The sequence below is a fragment of the Seriola lalandi genome, unplaced genomic scaffold (genome assembly GCF_002814215.2).
Source record: "Seriola lalandi dorsalis isolate HSWRI2012SDOR001 ecotype SW California unplaced genomic scaffold, Sedor1 jcf7180002054767, whole genome shotgun sequence".
In the NCBI taxonomy this organism is placed as follows: domain Eukaryota; kingdom Metazoa; phylum Chordata; class Actinopteri; order Carangiformes; family Carangidae; genus Seriola; species Seriola lalandi.
Window position 1 is genome coordinate 3,339,813 of NW_019525320.1, and position 10,394 is coordinate 3,350,206.

At 42.9% G+C, this 10,394-nt stretch overlaps 1 protein-coding gene across 1 annotated transcript in view; it reads right to left on the reverse strand.

Annotated features, from left to right (window-relative positions):
* Positions 1-7,750, reverse strand: part of acvr1ba (activin A receptor type 1Ba) — a 15,030-nt gene extending 7,280 nt beyond the window's left edge. The window contains exon 1 of the mRNA XM_023425183.2: positions 7,565-7,750. Within this exon, the coding sequence (XP_023280951.1) occupies positions 7,565-7,628 (64 nt within the window). The 5' untranslated portion in view covers positions 7,629-7,750. The remainder of the gene's footprint in view (positions 1-7,564) is intronic.
* Positions 7,751-10,394: the final 2,644 nt, after the last annotated feature.

Genomic DNA, 10,394 nt, shown 5'->3' on the forward strand with positions numbered 1-10,394 from the left:
AGCTAAAAAAAAAAAAAAAAGAGGCTCAGCATCAGTTGGACCACTGACAATGTCTGGCCCAGAGGAAAGAAAAGATTCTAAGAGTGGCAAGCTTCCACTAATCCCCTGTGTCTTATCCTGAGGGTTTCTTTGACCAGATGAGCTCACTGATCTTCCCTGTTTGTACCGACTCTGTCAAAAAGGCGTCAGCAGATTTTAACGCATTCTTGAACCAACTGAGTCATCACATTATGGGGCTCTTCTGAAAAAAACCCCAAAAACAAAAAAATAACTGAAAATGACTGATACACTGATTGCGCCATCAGCATGTAACATCTAAGTGGACAAAACCGCAAACCCCTGTGTCATGGGAGTGGTTTCCACTCAACTGAACTGTGGGAGGTTGCGTTCTGTGTGGGAGCATTTTTTGCATGTAGCGTGTTTGCTGATGTGTCTATGCTTGTCCACTGACTGGTAACTGGAAATGTGGAACACTTGGAGCGAGTTTCAGGAATATTTCTCATCTGTTTGGTGTTTGCGTGTGTGTCTTGCTCTCTGGGAGGTGAGCGGGAAAGTGGCAGGAACTCTTGGTGGAGTGTGTCCAAATTCACCAAAGTTCGCATGCAGATGGAATTTCCTGCAGATTACACGGAGGTGAAGCAGGCTGGGGCTGATAAAGAGAGAAAAACAAGCCCTGTGCCACATCACGCTAATCTGCAGCATTAATGGAGCAAATATTTTAGCAAAATAGAACAGATGACATGAGTAACTGCAGTAGGTTAAAAAGCTGGACAACGCTCGATATCCATTAAATTCAGATGACTCGAAACCCTCCTTCCATCGGCTCCTCTTTTGTAGGCCCGCTGTTAACTGGTTCTCACGGAAATAAATCAAATCATTTTTGATCAATCCATCCTCAAAGCAAGAGTGACATTTTAAAAAACAACATACATTAAGAGTTTCTCCACAGCACAGGTGCAATACAACCCTGATGTAAACTAAACTTTATGTCCTTCATTTTTCTCACAAGAATCAAACTGAAGACTGTAAAAGAGTTCCTACCACAAACATATTGCACCAATATACAGCAATAAAATTAACAACAGCAAGCTGGTAAGAACACCATGATCTGAAATGAGCAGGCGCATCCTGGAGACTCTGTGTGTGGTAGGACAGATGGTACACAGACATACAGACAGAAGCTCAGGAAGGAAACCAAACATGGCTGAAAACACACACGTTCCCTTCTCCAGTCTGCCACGGATGGTTTGTGGTCTACCAAGAGTTTGTTTTGTGGCAAGTCTTCCCCCTTCCTTAAAGGCTACCTTGGACTATACCATATGTGGGCTGCTTCCACACAAACAAGCAACAACACTGTGTAACCAATATTGAGCAAATCCATGACAGAATATGTAATTTTATATAATGACAGAGATAGAAAACCATTTATGGATAAATCCTGTTACCTAACAAACAACATTCATCACATTGAAGCAAAAATCCTGTTAACCCAATACTGTCACAAAACAGTTGTGTTCATTGATTTGCAAACATTTCCCATTAGAACCCGACCAGAGATATTAAAGGGATACCTCTATAGGAAAATCTATACTGACACAATGTGAAACCATGACCTCAAAAATAAGAGGTGTTTAACTAAATCCAACAGTGTCCGAGTAAGAACTCCTGGCTCGCTAGCTTTTACCCAAATGCCATGTTGTTTGCTCTGCATATCTCACTTGATTCAGAGCAGAAGTGTAACAAAGCTAGGCTAGGAATAATACCAGGCCTAAATATACATGGATCTGAGTAGTGGCTGGGTGTGTGTGGTTTGAGTGAACTCTGCTCTTGTATCCACATAATTGGTGGTCTTTACACTGGTCCTTTGTGTGGAGATTAAGACGACATGAGGAGGGATTGGACCGGCCCTGCACGAACAAAGAGCAGACTGGAGTGGGGGAGCGCACTACTGCGTCGGGCAGTGATGGGGGGATGGGTGGCGCGCAGGGGACAGCCCAGGGTTAGCAGTAACAACCCCGATGTTTGGGGGCTGCTCTGGGCCAGACAGGATGGGGGCTGGTCCCAATTTGGGCAGGACAATACAGACAGGAGGGGGCACAGGGGGTAACGAGCGGGACTTACAGAGCCCCCCAGCTGCGATTGAGGTCTACCCAAGTGACCAGCTGCGTCCGTCATTAAAAACCCAGTCTAGACTTTGACTTGTGGGAGGGGGTATACAACAGGAAAAAAGGGACCGGTGGAGGAAAAAAGGGGAGAACACAGCAAAAACAGTTACTCCTCTGAGCTGCAAGTGTGTGAAGTTCCTATCATTCCGTTCATGTTGAGACAGGAAATGGCAGACATGGTGAGGAGGGGATTAATAAAACATTGTTGCCATAACCAGTGTCGTCTTAACTTGGACCCAACTAAAAACCACAGCATAGTCCCGTTCCAAACAGCTTTACAGATTTAACCTTGATGACAATGTTTTGTGTATGCGTGAGTGTATACATGTGTTGTTCAGACTTACTCGTCGGACCAACCCTGTCAAAACAGAGGTGAACTGTCAAGTATGTTAAGTTGATAAAGTCTGTGGAAAATACTCTAAGCGTGCTCAGCGCGGGACGGCGGGGTTACACAAACACAGTGAGTTTCTGGGGGCTAAGTGACGCAGGCAGAGACAGTCGGTACGTGCGTGTGTACGGGGAGCAGAGCGCCATTACCAAAATGCACTGGCTGAAATTAGATCCATACAGATACCAGACTGAGAGCTGATCAAGACAAGCAGACGCCACCAGACAGCGTGAGTGCAACACACACACATACGGGCGCACACACACGCACACACCACAACTGTGTCCTAATCAATGCTAGGGGAAGGAGGAAAGTCATTACCTTTGTCTGCATCTGAGGGTCAGATTACTGATCTGATTCTAAAGTAAGGTCTCTGGGGCTGAGGCTGCTTCTACTATCTCTACCAACCACTACCCTCTAGGCTACATCCTGTCTGTCTGTGTCTGTCTGTCTGTCTGTCTGTCTGTCTGTCTGTCTGTCTGTCTGTCTGTCTGTCTGTCATGTGTGCTATGTGTGTGTTTGTATGTGTGTGTGAGTGTCTGCTGTCCTAATGAGTTCGTAGGCACAAGTGTGAGCACAGGCTCACTTCAGACATGCTGCTGATGCTGGTGCTGGCGCTCAAATTCCCACTGGTCAATGCTGCCTCTTTGATGACCTGGTACATTGCACTTCTGCGAGCCAATGCATCAGCCATGTGACTTGAGCTTAAAAACTCTTCTGAGTATTAGCTGACCAGGGACTTAACAATTACCCCTTTTTTTCTGTCTTCCTACAACTGTTGTTCAAGTTTTACTCCTGCTACAGTCTTGGTTGGGTGTCAAACCTCAACACTGTTTTATTACTGAAAACAAAACAAATTGCTTTTTTTTTTAACTAAACGTTGCCTAATTAGGCATGTTCATGTTTGCTTTAAACATTAAACAGTTAAAACTTTGGCCTCTTACTTACATGAAAAACAAAAGGGTTTATATGAAAAGTATCAGCACTGAAACTCATGTATTGCATTGGCATTACTAAAGAACATTTTCAGACGATACCCAGCTCTTGCTTCAGTTCAGGGTGACTCCAGATTGATGTCTACCATCTACCACGGCAGATTGATGGCTACCATCTTTTACCAGAAGTACTTTGTACTTAATTTATGACATTTATTTTTGGTGATGCATGGTTTCATTATTTAAATTACCAATTCAAAACAAAGCAGAGTAAAAAAAACAAAAAAACAAAACTGAGACAACTGACAATAAATCAGAAATATGATTTTTAAATTTTGGATAAGGATGCCATGCAGTTGTTAGTGGAAAAACAAAAAATGATGATCATCTACAATTATTTTGGATACAGTGCTTAAGCTAGATAACTTAATGACACCAAAACAACTTCCTCTGTTTATCATCATCAAACAGTCCACTCCTCTCATTGCTGTGTAGGAGATACACAGGGACTGTGTATGACTGCCATATTAACACAGAAATCATACCATCTTAATAAAATTACATTTGCTAGTCAGAAAAGGAACAACTTTGCATATTGGAGTTTGTTGCAAGGATGGTTGTTTGACTGCCAAGTGAAACACACATTGGTTCATTTCAAGGTAATGTCACCATGGAGGCCTGAGAGTAATAAAGCAAAAAGGTAGAGGTTTAAATTGTAATTCAAGAACTAGTTAGACAATATACACTCAAACGATATTCCCCAAGCAAAAAAAAAAAAAAAAAAAAATCTTACCAACCTCAAAAATCAAAGCAAATCATTGTCAGGGAAGTGCTGGAGAAAACTTGACAAGTAGACTGCACACCTTCCAGCAGAAAATGGGAGGCAGAGCAGGTCTAATCTGCATTCCAACAGCAGCCAAAAAAACAAATCAAACACCTCTACAAAGAGACATGTACTGGAGGACGGGTGTCAGGTTTAGCCCTATAGACATGAACTCGCACAGCTACCAGGTCTGTCTGGGTGTACTGTGACAAAAACAAACTCACTGTCACCAGGAACATTTAACGTATACCACAACAAGCAAGTGTCGCTGTACTACCAATGCATACTACAAAAACCCTTTAAAAAAAAAAAAAAAAAAAAAGACAAAGGGCTCTGTGTAACTTAATGGCTTAGAGAAGTGGGCAACTGAGAAGTGGGCTGGCTCTGCTGTGGTAGTAATCCCTTGTGGTCCAACATCAGTAATGGCGGAGCTGGGTCAGTCAGGGGCTATGCTGTCTGCTGTAGCAATTAGGGCTCTGTGCCTCTGGGCCAACGGAGGTCATTAACAACACTGGTCATTATGGAGGGAAAACTAGACCACCCCAGACCTGACCTGACCCTTTCTGGCTCAGTGCCACATTATAGAAAGTGTTGGTAAACACAAATGGTAAAAGAAGTAGTTTTGGGCCAGGAAGTAACATGACATTTATACAGGGGGCGTGCAACTTCATTTGAGCATGATTTTGCTGCAGGGACCTGGCAGCTTACACATCAATCTATCTAGAACGGGCCTCGACAACTGCTACACCTTTCAGAAGAAAACAAAACAACTTTCTCCCTTTAAACAGCTGGAAATACTACCACCCAACCTCCCTCCCTCCCTCTCTCCCTCCCTCTCCTGAGCAAACTCTCCTCTCTTCACATGCACACACCTTTGAACCCAATAAGTTTCAACCTTTCTCCGTACATTTCCTTGGCTCTGATCTAATGGGCAGGTGTACACATGTTCCAATCTGAGTAGCTCATACTTTCTCCAGCTGAACTCCTTCACATCAAATTTGACATTAAACAGCACCTGTACCAGAGGCAGGTCTGTGAACAAGTTAAGAGGAAGGGACTTTTCTCTGTTTTCCAATTGCTCTGTCTTTGATTCACACTTTGAAGCGCATCAGGGTATGACAAGGCTCTGGCAGGGCTAGTGATAATATGTGAAGGGGTTAGTAAAAGTCAGTGCAGAGTTCAAGAAATAGCAGGACGTCATCTCTAAAGGCTTGTTTCAACCTAGAAAGACTAAGAAAATATCAAGCAAACACACACGGCCAATGCTGAAGTTTTCTTCAGCTGCCTGTGGTGGCAGTGAGTAAGTGAAAGCAGGAGTGGGACCAAAGATAACAAAGTACAGATTAAATTCTGATAAAGCACCAGGCCTTTTATATGAGAGAGAGAGAGATTGGAGAGGGTGGGAAGAAAAGAGAAAGAGACGGACGCGCCCTACCTCACGGCAGTGTGGTTGACAGTGCCCATATCACATTGCTACTGTGTCCAATGCACCCAGGAAGACTGCGTCACGCAGGCATGTAATGCCCATAACACTACTGACTCTTAATCCTTATGAAGTCAACAACACATGACAGATTCATCAAACATGTGAGTAAAGTGTATTCTCACAAAAACATACTACATTTGCCACAGCCCTGGAATCTGCTCTGGCACAGCTGCTTTCAGGTTTGTCTGGTTTCAGCCCTTGCATGGTGTAATCCATTATATGGTGTGAAACCATGGCTCCAGACAAACTTGTGGGCCCCTTACATGACAGACCCCGCCAGCTGGACAAACCCATCCTCACCCCCTGTCTGCTCAGGCCACACACCCACCCCCACGTTCCCCTCACACATCACTGTTAATGTTAGAGTAACCCAGTCAAACAAACTAGCCACTCAGGTGTGATCATTTTCCCTGCATGCCTTACATAAAACAATCGGACGTGGTAAACTGCACCCTTACCTAAACTAAGCGGGGGTGGGCATACTTTCATATTTCTTGGAAGGATGACTCAACTGTTTAAAGCAAGACACACACTTCAACAGATGACAATGAAGTCAGGATATTTTTTCTGGCACACACAACTGAATTTTGTCTTTTTATTACTGAGTTCACTGGCTGAGCGGCAAGTTGCAACAAGGTGAAACAGCCTCAAAATTTAAAGACATCAGGAAGAGCAAAAAAAAAGGGTTTTTGCGCAACACATGACACAACTATAAGTAAAAGTTTGGTGTTTAGCAAAGTCAAAGATGAGTGGACATGCCGTAGAGGCACACATACGTTTAGCACAACATCTGGCCATTTGAGACAGTGGTGTGGTGTTGGGGATCAGCTGCTCCAGCGGGAGGATTCAGACTGAAGCAGCCCCATAACTGGCGCCTCAAAAGACCCCACTTGCCACATTTCCATCACAATGAACCCAGACTTCAACTCTGACTTCTGTCTGGGATAGCTGAATGCACGGCTGTTGTCACCCTATGCCAGCATTCACTTTCTGCTGGAGGCCACTAAGGAGCCTTTTCACTCCTTACAAATGGACACCAATGGAAGAGCTGCCAGTATTTACTCTCAAAAACACATTTCATGCACAAAGTAGGTTAGGCCTTCCTTCACAGACTCCTTTCTGCTCTTTCCATTGTAGAGACCACTGCTCACAACATGCAACCACACTGCACATATTTAACCAGCCAGCTATCATTGCATGGTGTTGTACCCAAGCAGTGCAGAGATAAGCAGTCACAAGCCGACAGGAGATTGTTTGGTAAATATCTTAGCATAACAGCCGCTGAGAGATAACTTCAACATCAACACTAGACTGTAGATTATTACTCGCCACTTGATGTGTTCGTGCGACATAACAAAATGATTTTACTTCAGTCTTGTAGCCCACAGACAAAGCACAATTATTGACAATATTCAACTTTAGTCAGTTGATTATCCAGTTAGCTAGCAAACGTTAGCTGGCGCCTCGTAACAAACAGCCCCACCATGTTGTTGTTGTGGTTTAGCTACTTGCTCCGTGTTCAATGCCGATCATTAACACGTCGGGGTTTTGCCAGTCGATAAATATCACAATCAAGACCAAACAACCCACAAAGCATGACTTTTGTTTGGGACAAAGAGCAGCTGTGGTTTTGAGGTCGACGCTAGCTAGATACGGTTAGCCAAATCCCCGATACACAGCGCCATGGCGATGAGCGACAACAGGCGATGCCCAGTCCAGGAAAACACATCGAGACAAAAGCCGGAGAGGTGCTCACATGAAACTTACCATTACCGACGGCCACCAACCCGAACAGGGCCAGCAGCGGCAGGGCAATTTGATTTACAGCCATTTCTTCTGAATTCCCATCTCTCCGCGATGAAATGCGTCCTAAGTGTGTCGTTATCAACACGACCAGACCTGAAACACAACCACAGTCCGACCGCACACACCACACCGCCAGATACTCGCCAGCCAGCCAGCCAGGCTAGTGACGTATTTAAAGGGGTGTGTGTGCGTGTTTAAAGGGGAGGGCCGCTGCCGCTGCCGCTGCCGCTGCTGTTGCCGCCGCCGCCGCCGCTGCTGCTGCTGCATGGCCTCGTCTGCCACCGAGGTCAGGGCAGTGCTGAAAATAAAAAGTTGAGGTAAGAATTTCAATGTTCCAGTCCTAGATTATTAAAAGACAAACTATGTTCAGTAACTGTGCAGACGTTGTAGGCGTCAAAGGTAAAGCCAAAAATTAATTTGAATTTTTATCAGTTAACTTCAAAGAAAGTGCAATAAACAGGAAAAAAAATAAAAAAAATCAGATTAATATTTTAAAACAGAACCAGTTCCCAAGGTCAACCCATTACCACAGGCCCCAGACCTCCAGGGGCCCTCAAAACCGCAAGTTCACTACATTTAATTTGGATCTACATGTAATTTGAGTTACTACACGTTAGTTAGAATATCTAAATAATGAAGTGCAAAATCAGAAATGATGGGTCCTCCACTCTCCATATTGTATAAAATCTGTTTTCAAGACCAGCATGGTTGTAAAATTGTGCTTTATAAAATTTCAATTTTAAAATTTCAATTTAAAAAAATAAAATATAAATAAAATTAAAACACACAGCATATTTTGGGCAAGGTAGGATTATCCCACCAGGGAAGTACTGTAAGGTTGCACTCAATGATTATTTTCGGTCTGTTTAGGTCTGACAGTTACTTTCATTTAATAATCAACTGATTGTTCAATGTATAAAATCAGCAAAAAAAAAAAAATGTCACAAAAGGTAAAAACTGTGAAAATAATTTGATCACACCTCTGTTGTTGCTGTTCATTGCTGTTTTGTAATTTATCAGAAAAACAGCATCACCTTCTATATATTATCAGATTAGTCTGAATGATTTTACTATAATTTCTGTGGTTCAGAGATTAAATCAGACTGAATATGTTGGGTTAAGTTTTTTCCCATCTGTTTATTGGTTTCACAACATGAAACAAACAGCAACAATACAAAGTGGTTACATCCAGTTCAACTGCCAGGAGTGACTCTGTTTTTATTCATTTGCGTTACTGATTGAGGTTATTACTCAAGTTTCTGCTTTGGGTGACTGATCTATTAGAGACAAAATCTATTCAGGGAATAAACTGGGTCTAACCATCCACCATCCACTGGCAGTATTACTTCACATGCAAAAATGTCTCTTTTCATGAAATAAAACGTTTCATGAAGATGATTTATAATGATAATAGTGAAAATGATGTGATGACTGACAGACTCGTTTGAGTTTTAATGATCTGAAGTCAGTCACAAAACTCATGATTCTACATTAAACTAAGCTACACCTACATTCAAAGTAGAAATTTAAAGTCGGGCATGACAATGCAAATGGAGGAGGAACCCGATGTGGCTTTGACAGACAACTCACTAAACTTTACTTTTTTATGGCTGTGGGTTAGGAGGCAGCAGGGAAAGAGCTCTAAATGAAAGGTTTTATATGCACAGCAGGTGACTTTGGGCCTTTCTGCACTTGCAGGCGGCGCCAGTATTAGGTCAGACTGTGACAAACATGTGTATCCATCAATAGTCAATGACTGATTCATCATCAATCAAATCCCTTATTGACAGGATAGCAGTCCAGTAGTCCCCTGATCAAAATCTGACACCAAATTAGTTTGAGTTGATGTTATATCCGTTTGCAGCTTTTAGTGAAAAGCTATCAAGCTCATAAAAGGTGTTCTGGATTCATTCATGGTTTTTCTCTCAGCTTGGTTACCCAGTCCATCTATACTTAACACATCCAGCTGCCACTGATTGAGAGTGTAGCTCATGAAGGGGTGAGTCAGGCTGTAACCAGGTACATTTGGGACTTTATCTATGCCTGCTTTTATCACCTGTCCTCTTGCTAGCACTCTCACTGATCCTATCCTCAAGCCTAATTGTGTCTGCATATTCTCCTCTTGTGGCCTTATGTCTGTCCATTATCAGCCCTGTCCAATTTATCTCCACATTTCTTCAGTGCACGTTGTCTGCTGAACAAATCCCTCTGTCTCAACTGAGCTATTTGGAATGATCCCACTGTGAAAAAGAATACGCAGAGGAGGGAAACAGAGGGAGAAGTGAGATGGGCTTCGGCACTCACAGACAGGGGGTTTGGCCTCTCTGATACTTGAACAACCCCCCCTGCAGTGTTAAAAATAACCAGCTCTTCATCTGACTGACCAGACAGATTGGGGCTTTGAGGGAGTATTATCTCTCTGGAGTTTGTTCAACAACCAGTCAGACAAACAACACACACACACACACAGATAAAGAAGTACAAGCATGACAGATACAGAAAGAAAACACTGGCATGCAGATATTACATGAAGGCAAGAAGCTGATACAGTTACTTTTTTTTTTTTTTACCAACCAGGGCATGTGGTAACTATTTTGACAATTTTGATTCTTGTTAGACATTTTGTATTTGTTGTGACAGTCTCAACACTTCTAACTTGTTGCTTTTGTGCTTCACCTTGAACACATTTTCTCACCAGATCATATAGCAATACTTAATTCTTTTTTAGACAAAGTGTCTATAAAATGAGATACATGTGACACCTGATCGTACACTATGGGGTCAAAGCTAA